Below are 13,466 nucleotides of genomic sequence, written 5' to 3'. Positions count from 1 at the left end.
GAGCGGGAGCTACTCTTCGTTGCGGTGTGTGGGCTTCTCATTGTCGTGGCTTCTCTTGTTGTGGAGCACGGGCTCTAGGCGTGCGGGCTTCAGTAGTTGTGGCACGTGGGCTCAATAGTTGTGGCTCGCGGGCTCTAGAGCGCAGGCTCAGTAGTTGTGGCGCACGGGCTTAGTTGCTCCGCGGCATGTGGGATCTTCCCGGACCGGGGCTCAAACCCGTGTCCCCTGCATTGGCAGGCGGATTCCTAACCGCTGCGCCGCCAGGGAAGCCCAATAACTCCTTCTTTGAAAGGACATCTTCCTGCTTCTTCCCACTGTGTAGGCATGAGAAGGGGCCTCATTGGCTGGGAACTCTGAGTCATGGTGACCTCACAAAGACCACGACACCGCCTGGAGTTGCGGGGAGCCTAGGTAAGCTTCAGTGTGGCTCTGGGAAAGTCCCAGGGGTGGGGGAAGCCTCCACAAGGCAGTTACCACCTTGACCCCCCCCTTCTCTGGGTAACAGTCTTCCTGCTCTGGCTGTAATTCCACAGTTAGAACTTCATATCTTTGACTAACGGCTGAATATTGTGTTACCATGTGGACGCCCCAGGTGGAGGTAACACATTGAACTTTTACATCAGCACTTAAGGCTCATGGACAAAGAGTTTAGGCTATCAAGTTCTGAGAATGTGGTAGATGGGAGTCCCGGGGAGGAGAGGGAGAGTGAGAAGACTCAGGGAGGGACTACCATAGCCTGGGGGGAAGAGGAGGCTGAGAAGCTAAAAGCCAGACTTGATCCTTTTCTCACAGCCCCCACCCAGCTATCACCCAGGGGGAGGAAAGGACGGTGAAGGTGGACGTTTACATGGGGAACTGCTGGGGGCCAGATGCCAGGATCATGCCTATGTGCATTATCACATTTTATTCCCTATCTTACCTTGTGGATTGAGTATTAATATAGACATGCAATGTGGTGAGGCTACCTTCCCAGGCTCACACCATTGGTGAGAGAGCAGGTTTCAGCTGACTCCAAAGCCCTGGGTTTGTGCATTATAACTGGGCATCAGGAGGGGCACGTTGTTTTCACTGGACTTTTCCTCTAGGGTAGAGGCCTAAGAGTGGTGGAGGGAATGGGGGAAACGGGAAGACGCGGCTTCACTGAGGGATTCGTACCTTGGGAATCTCTGGGATCTTGTAGGGAAAACTGAGCTAAGAATACCTGGGTTTGAGTCCTTCCTCTGCCACTTTCTGGGGACTTTGCAAAAATCTGTTTATGTCCCTGAGCAGTCTGAATTAACATGCCAGTAAATGAGGATAATGATACCTGTCCTGAAGAGTTGTCATTCATCCATGCATGCCCTTATTCCATTAAAGTGTTCTGAACCTTCCCTGTGTGCTAGGCACTATGCCATGTGCTGGGAAAACAGGGGTAATAGACACTCACCAAGCTCATTTTCTAAAGTGGAGACACACAAGTAAACAGAGCAATCCTCTGGTACAGGGTGATCACATGAGGCGGGCACCTTACCCACATTTGAGGGTCCCAGGAAGACTTCCAGGAGGAAAGGACACCTAAGCTGGCATCTGGAAAGTGACTAGATGTTAACCAGGGGAAGTGATGGAGGTTTAGGTGAGTAGTCTTGGGGAAGTTTACAAGAAGAGGAAAGAGTATTTGCAAAGGCCCCATTTGAAGCACTAGGAGAAGTTGAAAGTGGCTCAAGCATAGGGCTGGGGAAGGGGATGGATGTAGCTGGAGAGATGGAGGGGCAAGACCTGTGGGCTGAGGGTCCTGGCAAAAGAAACACAGACATCAGACTGAAGATTAGAGGGTCTCCCCTTGTGGCCTGTCCACCAGCTATGTGATGATCACTCTGGGGAGGGGTGGAGGGGGAGAGCTTGATTTTTAAAAGGCCCCCACAGAGCCTCCTCAGAGCTACAAAGTGGAATTGCTAAGAGTGAGGCCTGGGAAACTGTCTTTTAGGAAATATAATATAACCCACACCCCACAGTCTAAAAAGCCATAAGAAGTCACAGAGAGGTTCTAAGAGGGGATTGGCATGGTTGAATTTGCATGCATTTTTCCTTCATCTAAGAGTATCTTTTTTTTTTTTTTTTGGTGGGGGGCACCACACTGTGCGGTATATGTGGGATCTTAGTTCCCTGACGAGGGATTGAACCCATGCCCCCTGCAGTGGAAGCGTGGAGTCCTAACCACTGGACTGCCAGGGAAGTCCCATCTAAGAGTATCTTTATTTCCCCTTCACCCCTGAAGAATAACTTTGCCAGTTACAGGATTTGTGGTTGACAGTTCTTTTCTTTCGGCACTTAAAAAATGTCTACCACTTCTTTCTGGCCTCCGTGGCTTCAGATGAGAAAATTGCTGTGATTTGAATTGGTGTTCTCCTATAGGTAATTCTCTCTGGTTGCTTTTAAGATTGTTTTTTCATTGCCTTTAGTTTTCAGAAGTTTACTCATGATGTATTTTGGTACGGATTTCTTTTTTTTTCTTTTAATTTAATTAATTAATTTATTTATTTATTTTATGGCTGCGTTGGGTCTTCGTTGCTACACACGGTCTTTCTTTAGCTGCGGTGAGTGGGGGCTACGCTTCGTAGCGGTGCGTGGGCTTCTCATTGCGGTTGCTTCTTTTGCTGCGGAGCACGGGCTCTAGGTGTGCGGGCTTCAGTAGTTGTGGCACACGGGCTCAGTAGTTGTGGCTCGCGGGCTCTAGAGCGCAGGCTCAGTAGTTGTGGTGCACGGGCTTAGTTGCTCCGTGGCACGTGGGATCTTCCTGGACCAAGCTCCAAACCGTGTCCCCTGCATTGGCAGGCGGATTCTTAACCGCTGCGTCACCAGTGAAGGCCTGTTTGCCCATTTTTAAATTGGGTTGTTTGTCTTTTTGTTGTTAAGTTGTAAGAGTTCTTTATATGTTCTAGATATTTGACTCTTATCAGATACATGATTTACAAATATTTTCTCACATCCTGTAGGTTGTGTTTTCACTTTCTAATAGTATCATTTGATGCACAAGTTTTTAATTTTGCTGATGTTCAGTTTACCTATTTTTTCTTCTGTTGCTTATGCTATTGGTGTCATATCTAAGAAATCATTGCCAAATTCAAGGTCATGAAGATTTATGCCTATGTTTTTGCCTATGTATTTATGCCTCTTATATCTAGGTCTTCAATCCATTTTGAGTTAACTTTTGTATCTAGTGTGAAAGGGTCCAATTTATTCTTTTAGATATTGATTTCCAGTTGTCCCACCACCATTTGTTGAAGAGACTATATTCTTTCCCCACTGAAAGGAGTTGGCATCCTTGTCAAAAATCAATTGACCATAGATGCATGGATTTATTTCTGGACTCTCAGTTCTATTCCATTGGCCTATATGTCTATCCTTTTGCCAGTACCACACTACTGAATGTAATTTTAAAGGAAGATCTTTGTGGCTCAATTTGGAAAATGGTTTGTTGGGAGCTGTCCTTACACACAGAGACCCTTGTTGAGAGGGCAATTCGAAGACAGAGCCCCAAAGCAATGGGAGCTGTACTTGGGTTTAGCAGTGGTGATGGAGATATGGGGAGATATTTGGGAGCTTTTCTGGAGCCAGAATTAGCAGAACTTGGCCAAATTTGGATTCAGCAAGTGAAGAAGAGAGTAGTCAAGGATAATATTTTTTCTGGCTTGGGTAATGGTGCCAGTTTCTTGCAACGTAGGAGAATAAGAGGGTCTGATTTGGAGGAAAGCTGGCATGTTCTGTTTCGGATTCTCTAGATCTGAGGTACCTCAGTGTCAGATGTGTGTGCACACAAACTCACATGAGTGCCTAACACATTCCAGGCCTATACGACTGATAAACATGTTCTCAAAGAGGAACTGGAAGACCCACTGATAGTTCCTCCTCCTGAGAGCTCCAGAAACCCCTGTTAAGGCCTGGAAGCATTCACAGAAGTGGAGGAGAGAGGATGGGAATTGGTCTGTGGTTCTCTCGGTCTCTGACTGGACTAGGTGTTTTATGGCCTCCCTCTACTCTCCTTATTTGGGGCCCCAGAGCTTGGGGGCAAAGATCAATAGGCAGCTGTGCAGTGACCTCCTTTAGCTCTCTTGGGTCCCACCCAAGCCCCTCAACAACCATCACTTTTCCCAGTGCACAGCTTCCCTTTGGTGGAGGGTAAGATATGGGCTGCCCCCCACTGTCAGGCAGCTCTGAAGCCTTGCCTGTTTGTTGCAGGGTGGAGGAGGAGGACTGAGGGAACAGGAGAAAGTTGGGGAGATCGCTCTTTTCTCATGGATGAAGGAGGGTCAACCAGAGCTGGGACATGTGCCTTCCTGCCCAGTGACCAGTATTGTGGATCTGCTGTATCAGAGGGGTAGACATTATTCACTTTCACAGGCTAAACCTGTGAGGCCTTACAAAATCCTGCTGACTGCATCATAGGCTGTACCTGACTCATATTTTTTTCAGGTTGAAAATGCCTCCCTTTGTTAACTATAGCGTGTGTGTGTGTGTGTGTGTGTGTGTGTGTTTCACAAGAGGAGAATTCGGGTGGGGTGATCCAGGGTTTTTTGGAGCCTGAGGCTTTTCATAATTTTGAGGCTCCTCTTTAAGTAGAAGAAGACAAAATGTGAACACAAAATTAAGGACAGTCCCTTTGGAAAAGAACTATATGAGCAAGGAGGCTTGATATTTTAAATTTCATTAGCTTCAGGTTAAAATCACCTCTGGTGCTGATGATAGGTGAACGCTTCCTTCCTCTGAGGCAGATTGCAAAGTTCTGCATGAACTGCTTGCTTGGGGGTGAAGCCAGGTCCCGCTGGGCTCTGAGCACCTTACTGCTCTCTGCCCACAGTGCCTTGCAGAGAGTAACAGAACAAGTACTAACATTTAGAGAAGACCTTCAGTGGGCCACGTGGGCTGCATGCCAGACACTGAGACTTCAACTACTCTTGGGTGGTAGGCTTTATGCTCCCCATATTAGAGATGAGGAGGATGAGAGCCAGAGCAGGAGTGTCTCTTCCCCAGATTTACTGACATTACTAAGAGGATGAGCTGAGATTTGAACCCAGGACAACATGACTCCAAATCTATGTTTTTCCAAAGCCAAGCCATAAACATGCACAGCAAAATGTATGGGATGAGTAAATGACTTAGTGAATGAGTTAGTGCATAAATGAATAATAAATGAATACGTGTTGAAATGAACTAGTGACAGAATGGATGAATGAATGAAGAGATAAAAAGATGAAATAACAAGTTCATTTATTGAAAATTTACTGTGTGCCAGGTGCTGTGCTAGATTCTTATGGATCTTCTTGTCTAGTGCGGAAACCAGATATTGTGTGCCAAGAAAGGGGAAGTGGATAAGATGCCCCGGGGACTTATAAGTGGACCTCACCTGTCTGGGGGACCTGGAAGGCTCAGAACATATAAGCTAAAATCTGAAGGGGTGAAGCTGTGGGTGTTGTTCAGGGAATGTGGCTGGAGAAGGGGGTGCCCAACCTATGGAGGGCCAGAATTAACCTGGGAGCTTGGCTCTTTGGAGAAACTCAAAGGAGTTGAGGGATGTTGGAATGAAGAGGTGGGATATAGAGGGAGTATGGAGGGGCAAGAAGGGAGAAAAGGGAGTTGGGGCCAGACACAGAAGGGCCTTTTAGGTCCTGCTAAGGATTGGAGATGCTGTCCTGAAGACCGTGGGAAGCCATTGAGGGTAGGAAGTCAGGTGGCATAAAGAGGTGGTCTTGGCTGCCCTGAGGGCCAGTGGTGTGGGTCATCTTCCTCCCCTTGACCTCCACTTCCTTAAGTATATAATGCAGTAATCATATCTAACTTCTGGGACTCTGTGTGTGTGTGCAGGGAGATTTTGTTAGCAGATGTGCGTGCCTGGCCTTTAGACTTTGCTCAGTAAGTGTTGAAAAAGCCACTCTTGCCTGACTTGCTCTCCTTTTGCATCTCCTCCCAGGGACCAACTCCTGCTTAAGAACACCATGCACGCAGGTGAGCTGTCCCTACAATTCCTGTAGGAAGGGTGGCCCAGGTATGGGGGTAGGCTAGAGTGGGAGGACTGGGGAGTTCAGCCAGCAGTCAGATTGCTGGGCTGAGACAGGCTCTGTTTTGGATGATTTTGCCCCAGGTTCTCCTCCATGTAGTCTGCCTCCCCCAGAGCAAACTGCTAAGGGCAGTGGGCAGCTCTGTCAAGGCTGCTTTGGGAATCTAGAACCACAGTCATTCACAGAATAGTTCTAGAAACTTAGGGGTTGGCTGGAAGTAGGGTAAGTAAGGAGGCTCCCCCTTCCCTTTTTCTGCCCTAAGGGGGATCCTCATTTGTCTAGTATTTGTGGACTTCTTACTGTGGACCTGGCATTGTGTTAGGTGCTGGGGATGCCCCTGGCACTAAGATGTGCATAGTTCTCTCCAGGGGGGAGCTCATCTCTAGCAGGGGCTGGACCACTAAAAAAGTCATTGGAATAAAGTGCCATGAATCATTTTCTCAGAAGAGTGGGATCGGCAAGGAGAGTAGGAGGAGGTTCCAGGACAAGGCAATTGCATTTAAGGGCCGTGAGCTGCAAGGGAGCAGGGTATGGTCAAAGAAGGGAACACAGGGGATGGGGCTGGAACTGAGAGAGCCAGGGGAGAGCCGTGCAGGACGGGACTGGACAGGTGGGCTGGACGTGGTCATGAAGGACCTTGTAAGTCACCCCAGGGACTTCATGCTAAGGATGGTGGGGAGCCATGGAAGGGTTTCAACAGGTGAGGCTTAATTTGCCTTTCTCCCTCTCAGGAGCTCAACAGTAAGCTATTGGACAGAAGGGAGCAGTGGCATTGAGAGACCTCCAGACCAGGCATGGCCATGAATCCAGGGTCTAGTCTGGTCCTCCGTGAAGACACAAAGATGATACCCACTCTCAACTCCACTGAGGCCCCTGGTTTAGGCTCTGGCACCATCTCTGGGACCAACCTAGATACAGACCATGTTCCTGTCTTGAATCCACCCCTGGGTCCTGGCTTGGTTCTTGTTCCAGACCTTAATCCAACTCTGAGTCCTGTCTCAGAGGAGGCCCCTGGCCTGGCATCTGATAACACCCCCAGACCTGATGACAGCAGGGCCGCAGCTCCAGCCTCCCTCCAGATCACCACTGCCCACTCTGGTGAAGCCCTGGGTTTGGATTCCAATCACATCTCGACAGCTGACTCACAGGGGGCCCTAAGTCCAGCCTCAAACCTCGTTCTCAGCCCTGGCTCTACGGAAGCCCAGGGTCTGAACTTGGGGAACCACCCTAGGCCAAATTCTGAGGAGGCCTTCAGCTCCCTCCCAAGCAAGATTTTTGATTTGGGTCAGAGTAACTCCAATCCTTCCAGGCCTGAATCAAACCCATTTAAAAGGTCTTATTCAAAAGAAACCCTTGTTCTGGGCCAAAGCACCTCCAGGCCAGGCTCAAAAGCTCTCCTTATTCCAGCCCCAAACTCTTCTCTGGATCCTGATTCCAATCAGCTGCTCAGGGTGGGCTCAGGAAACATCTCCAAGCTGGACCTGAATGCAGCTCCAAGTTCTCCTGGGTCCCTAATGCCAGACATGAATGAGACCATCACTTTGGTTTCACATAACATCTCTGGATCTGTTTCAAAAAGAACCTTTGGGGCGTCCCTGGTGGCGCGGTGGTTGCGCGTCCGCCTGCCGATGCAGGGGAACCGGGTTTGCGCCCCGGTCTGGGAGGATCCCGCATGCCGCGGAGCGGCTGGGCCCGTGAGCCATGGCCGCTGAGCCTGCGCGTCCGGAGCCTGTGCTCTGCAACGGGAGAGGCCACTGCAGGGGAAGGCCCGCATACCACAAAAAAAAAAAAAAAAAAAAGAACCTTTGGTGCAGCCTGGAACACGAGTTCCAAGGGAACCATCAACATGGCTTCAAATGACAATCCCTTCAGCTCCCTCCCAAGCAAGATTTTTGATTTGGGTCAGTGTAACTCCAATCCTTCCAGGCCTGAATCAAACCCATTTAAAAGGTCTTATTCAAAAGAAACCCTTGTTCTGGGCCAAAGCACCTCCAGGCCAGGCTCAAAAGCTCTCCTTATTCCAGCCCCAAACTCTTCTCTGGATCCTGATTCCAATCAGCTGCTCAGTGTGGGCTCAGGAAACATCTCCAAGCTGGACCTGAATGCAGCTCCAAGTTCTCCTGGGTCCCTAATGCCAGACATGAACGAGACCATCACTTTGGTTTCACATAACATCTCTGGATCTGTTTCAAAAAGAACCTTTGGTGCAGCCTTGAACACGAGCTCCAAGGAAACCATCAACATGGCTTCAAATGACAATCCCAAGTCTGATTTGAACATGACCGTCACTCAGGCCTCATGCTTGACCCTGGTTCCTGGTTCCAGCGAGGCTATCAGCCTGCACTCCAGCACCCAGGGACCCAACTCCACCCCTTCTCCACCCTCGTGCATGACCCCGATCCTGGGCTCCAATGAGACTCTGAGCCTGGTTTCCAGCCTCATCGTCAGTGACACCTCCACCCTGACACTGAGCAGCCAGCAGGACTGTTCCAAGGACAACAGCATCCACACAGTGCCCCTGGAGGGGAATCCGGGGAGCTGGAGCAAGATGACTAGTGTCGAGGTGGGCCAGTTCCCACTGGGGTTCCCCACCAGTGACACCATGAACAAGGACTCCACAGCCTTCCAGAGCATCCCTCAGGGTGAGTAAGGCCAGAGCGCCAGCCCCAGAGAGGACACTGACCTGGAACAACTCTATTCAGACTTGTAGGGCAGGGAAGGGAGAGGAGAGGGGAAAGGAAGGGAAGAGCATGCAATGGATAACATGCAATATATTAACTATACGTGAGAAGGGAAGAGCATGCAATGAATAATATGCAATATATTAATTATACATGAGAGATCTAGTGCTTGCTGTGTGACTTGGGACAAGTTACTTAATCTCTCTGAGTTTCAATTTTCTTAACTGTAATATAATATCTCCATATAATAATACTTTCATTCTGTCCAAATTATAAGTCAGCTAACTAACTATACCTTCCTTTCTTTATTGATAAATTTCAGGTCTGTCTTCTCAAGTCAAAGTTTGAACAGTGGAGCAGGCAGGCTTGAGTTTTTGAGGTCCCCACCTAAGTGAAGCCTTGGCGTCCTATCTGGAACCTGTGGCTCACTTCTGATGTGCAAGAGTTCTGTAAAGGAATCCTCCACCAGTTTTTGATGTTGTGAAGATCTTCTCCCAATTATTTATATCTCCAAATATTTTTGTTTGTTCATGCACCAATACCATATTGCAATTAAAAAAATTTACCACAGCTTTGCAAGTATGCATTCATATCTGATAGGGTGAAAACCCCTCTTTAAAGTTCTCAAAACTATTCTGTGGACAATAGCATCCACACCATGCCCTGGAGGCTATTTGAACACCCTCATTCTTCCATATACATTTTAAAATGCATTTGTCTAGGTCCTCAAAAAATCTTTCTGGCATTTTTATTGGAATGTTATTAATCTATCCATCTATTGGAGTTTTACTTTATTTTTTTATTTTTTAAACAAAATTTTAAAAAATTAATTAATTAATTAGTTGTGGCACACAGGCTTAGTTGCTCCGCGGCATGTGGGATCTTCCCGGACCAGGGCTCGAACCCGTGTCCCCTGCATTGGCAGGTGGATTCTTAACCACTGCACCACCAGGGAAGTCACAAGTTTTACTTTATATGGGATATATCCTTTACTAGAATTTAAAAAATTCTCCATAAAAGACTAGTACATTTTTGGATAGGTTAATTATTAGGTACTTTACAGTTCTTATTGCTACCATGAATCATTCCATATACATTTTAAAATGCATTTGTCTAGGTCCTCAAAAAATCTTTCTGGCATTTTTATTGGAATGTTATTAATCTATCCATCTATTGGAGTTTTACTTTATTTTTTTATTTTTTAAACAAAATTTTAAAAAATTAATTAATTAATTAATTTATTTTTGACTGCGCTGGGTCTCCGTTGCTGCACGTGGGCTTTCTCTACTTGTGGCGAGTCGGGGCTACTCTTCGTTGTGGTGTGCAGCCTTCTCATTGCGGTGGCTTCTCTTGTTGCGGAGCACGGTCTCTCGGTGCACAGACTCAGCAGTTGTGGCTCGCGGGGCTCTAGAGCACAGGCTCAGTAGTTGTGGTGCATGGGCTTAGTTGCTCCGCGGCATGTGGGATCTTCCCGGACCGGGGCTCGAACCCGTGTCCCCTGCATTGGCAGGTGGATTCTTAACCACTGCAGCACCAGGGAAGTCCCAAGTTTTACTTTATATGGGATATATCCTTTACTAGAATTTAAAAAATTCTCTGTAAAAGACTAGTACATTTTTGGATAGGTTAATTATTAGGTACTTTACAGTTCTTATTGCTACCATGAATCATACCTTATTTTCTAATACAATTCTTATTTTGTACTGATGATGCTGATGATGTAGAGAAACTTTGTTTACACAAGTTGGTCTTTTTGTTTAAACAGCTTTATTGAGATAAAACTTACATATCATAAAAGTCACTCAAAGTGTACAACTTAATGGTTTTAAAATATACATAGAATCATGCAACCATCACCACCACAATCAATTTTAGAACATTTTCCAAAGTGGCTGAACTATTTTACATTCCCACCAGCAGTATATGACACTTGTTATTGTTTGTCTGTCTTTTTTTTTTTAACAAAAAGCTAGGAATCCTTTGAATTTCTTAAAATTATTTTTATCTTTCATTTTTATATAATTTTAAATGTTACACTCCATTTACAGTTATTACAAACTATTGGCTATATTCCCCATGTTGCACAATACATCCTTATAGCCTACCTTACACCCAATAGTTTGTACCTCCCACTTATTGTCTGTCTTTTTTTGTTGTTGCTGTTGTTGTTTTTGTGGGCCTTTCACTGTTGTGGCCTCTCTCGCTGCGGAGCACAGGCTCCGGACGCGCAGGCCCAGCGGCCATGGCTCACGGGCCCAGCCGCTCTGCAGCATGTGGGATCTTCCTGGACCGAGGCACGAACCCGTGTCCCCTGCATCGGCAGGCGGACTCTCAGCCACTGCACCACCAGGGAAGCCCATGTCTGTCTTTTTGATTATAACCATCTTAGTGGGTATGAAGTATCTCATGGTGGTTTTGATTTGCATTTCCCTGAAGGGTAGTAATATTGAATGACTTTTCATATGCTATCAGCCACTCCTATATCTTATTTGGATAAATGTCAATTCAAATCCTTTGCCCACTTAAAAAATTGGGCATGTCTTTTTATTATTGAGTTGTAAGTGATCTTTATATATTCTAGATATGTTATATCCCTTATCCCCAGAAAAGATATATACCTTATCAGATACATAATTTGCCAATATTTTTTAACCTATGGGTTGTCTTTTTGCTTTTTTCATGGTGTCCTTTGAAACACAAAAGTTTTAAATTTCATTGATGTCCAGTTTATTTTTTCTTTCATTGTTGGTGCTTTTGGTGTCATATTTAAGAAATTATTACCTAATCCAAGATCATGAAAATTTATGCCTATGTTTTCTTCTAAGAGTTTTATAATTTTAGTTCTGAAATTTAGGTCTTTGATCCATTTGGAGTTAACTTTTGTATATGGTGTGAAATTAGGGTCCAACTTCATTCCTTTGCATGTGGAGTCCAGTTATTATTGTGATATAATTCACATATTATACACTTTACCCATTAAAAGTGAACAATTCAATGGCTTTTGGTATATTATTAATCTTTTAAAAATTGTAGTAAAATATATATAACGTACATTTGCCATTTTAAACATTTTTAAAAATAAATTTATTTTATTTTTGACTGTGCTGGGTCTTTGTTGCTGTGCGTGGGCTTTTCTCTAGTTGTGGCGAGCGGGGGCTACTCTTCGTTGTGGTGTGTGGGCTTCTCACTGTGGTGGCTTCTCTTGTTGTGGAGCATGGGCTCTAGGCGCATGGGCTTCAGTAGTTGTGGCATGCGGGCTCAGTAGTTGTGGCTCGCGGGCTCAGTAGTTGCGGCTCGCGGGCTCTAGAGCGAGCGCAGGCTCAGTAGTTGTGGCGCACGGGCTTTGTTGCTCCGCGGCATGTGGGATCTTCCCGGACCAGGGCTTGAACCTGTGTCCCCTGCATTGGCAGGCAGATTCTTAACCACCATGCCACGCAGGGAAGCCCTTAAACATTCAGTGGCATTAGTCACACTCACAATATTGTGTAACCATTACCACTATCTATTTCCAAAACTTTTTCATCATCCCAAATAGAAGGTCTCACCATAGGCAATAACTCCCCATTCCTCTCTCCCCAGTCCCTCGTAAGCTCTAATCTACTTTCTGTCTTTATGAATTTGCCTACTCTAGGTAACTCATGAAATAGAATCATACATTTGTCCTTTTGTACCTGGTTTATTTCACTTAGCATAAAGTTCATCCATGTTGTAACATGTATCAGTACTTCATTCCTTTTTATGGTTGGATAATATTCCAATGTAGTACCACATTTTATTTGTCCATGGACAAATATTTGGGTTGTTTCCACTTTTTGGCTATTATGAATAATGCCGCTATACACATCAGCACAGAAGTATCTGTTTGAACGCTTGCTTTCAATTCCTTTAGGTATATACCTAGGGGTGGAATTGCTGGATCATATGGTAATTCTATGTTTAGCTTTTTGAGGAACAGCCAAATTATTTCCCAAAGCAGCTGTACAATTTTGCATTCCCTCCAGAAATGTACAAGGGTTCTAAAGTACAAGGGTTCCAATTTCTGCACTACTAATCTCTCCTTGCCAATACTTGTTATTTTCCATTTTTTAGAAAACATTTTTATAATAGCCATCCTAAAGAGTGTGAAGTAGTATTTTATTGTGATTTTAATTTGCATTTCCCTAATGACTAATGATGTTGAGCTTTTAAACATGCTTATTTGCCATTTGTATATCTTTTTATGGGGAAATAATTATTCAATCCTTTACCCATTTTCAAATTTGGTTGTTTTTTGTTGTTGAGTTTTAAGAGTTCTTTACATATTCTGGATATTAATTCCTTATCAGATACACCATTTGTAAATATTGGCACCCATTCTGTGAGTTGTCTTTTCATTCTTTTGACATTGTCCTTTGATGCATAAAAGTGTTTAATTTTGATGAGAACCAATTTGTCTACTCGTTTATTATCTGTTATTTTGGTGTTATGTTCAAGAAATTGTTGCCATATCCAATGTCATGAAGATTTCCCCCTATGTTCTCTTCTAAGAGTTTCATAGTTTTAGCTTTTAAGTTTAGTCTTTAATTTTTGTATGTAGTATGAGGTAGGGGTCCAACTTCATTCTTTTGCACGTGGATATCCAGTCTTTCTAGCATCATGTGTTGAAAAGAGCATCATTTTTCCACTGAATGGTCTTGAGACCTTTGTCAAAAATCAATTGACCAGGGCTTCCCTGGTGGCGCAGTGGTTGAGAGTCCGCCTGCCGATGCAGGGG

General features: G+C 45.3%; 2 protein-coding genes across 2 annotated transcripts in view; both read left to right on the top strand.

The window, feature by feature from the left end:
* Positions 1-4,234, top strand: part of LOC112063880 (maestro heat-like repeat-containing protein family member 7) — a 12,764-nt gene extending 8,530 nt beyond the window's left edge. The window contains exon 4 of the mRNA XM_024119957.3: positions 4,216-4,234. Coding sequence (XP_023975725.1) covers positions 4,216-4,234 — 19 coding nt within the window. The remainder of the gene's footprint in view (positions 1-4,215) is intronic.
* Positions 39-13,466, top strand: part of MROH7 (maestro heat like repeat family member 7) — a 51,713-nt gene continuing 38,285 nt past the window's right edge. The window contains 4 exon segments of the mRNA XM_024119910.3: positions 39-411; positions 5,945-5,979; positions 6,764-7,365; positions 7,983-8,674. Coding sequence (XP_023975678.1) covers positions 6,827-7,365; positions 7,983-8,674 — 1,231 coding nt within the window. The 5' untranslated portion in view covers positions 39-411; positions 5,945-5,979; positions 6,764-6,826.

The sequence above is a fragment of the Physeter macrocephalus genome, unplaced genomic scaffold (genome assembly GCF_002837175.3).
Source record: "Physeter macrocephalus isolate SW-GA unplaced genomic scaffold, ASM283717v5 random_156, whole genome shotgun sequence".
Taxonomy (NCBI): Eukaryota; Metazoa; Chordata; class Mammalia; order Artiodactyla; family Physeteridae; genus Physeter; species Physeter macrocephalus.
The sequence above is the reverse complement of the archived record's forward strand: the minus strand, read 5'-3'. Positions and strand labels throughout refer to the sequence as shown.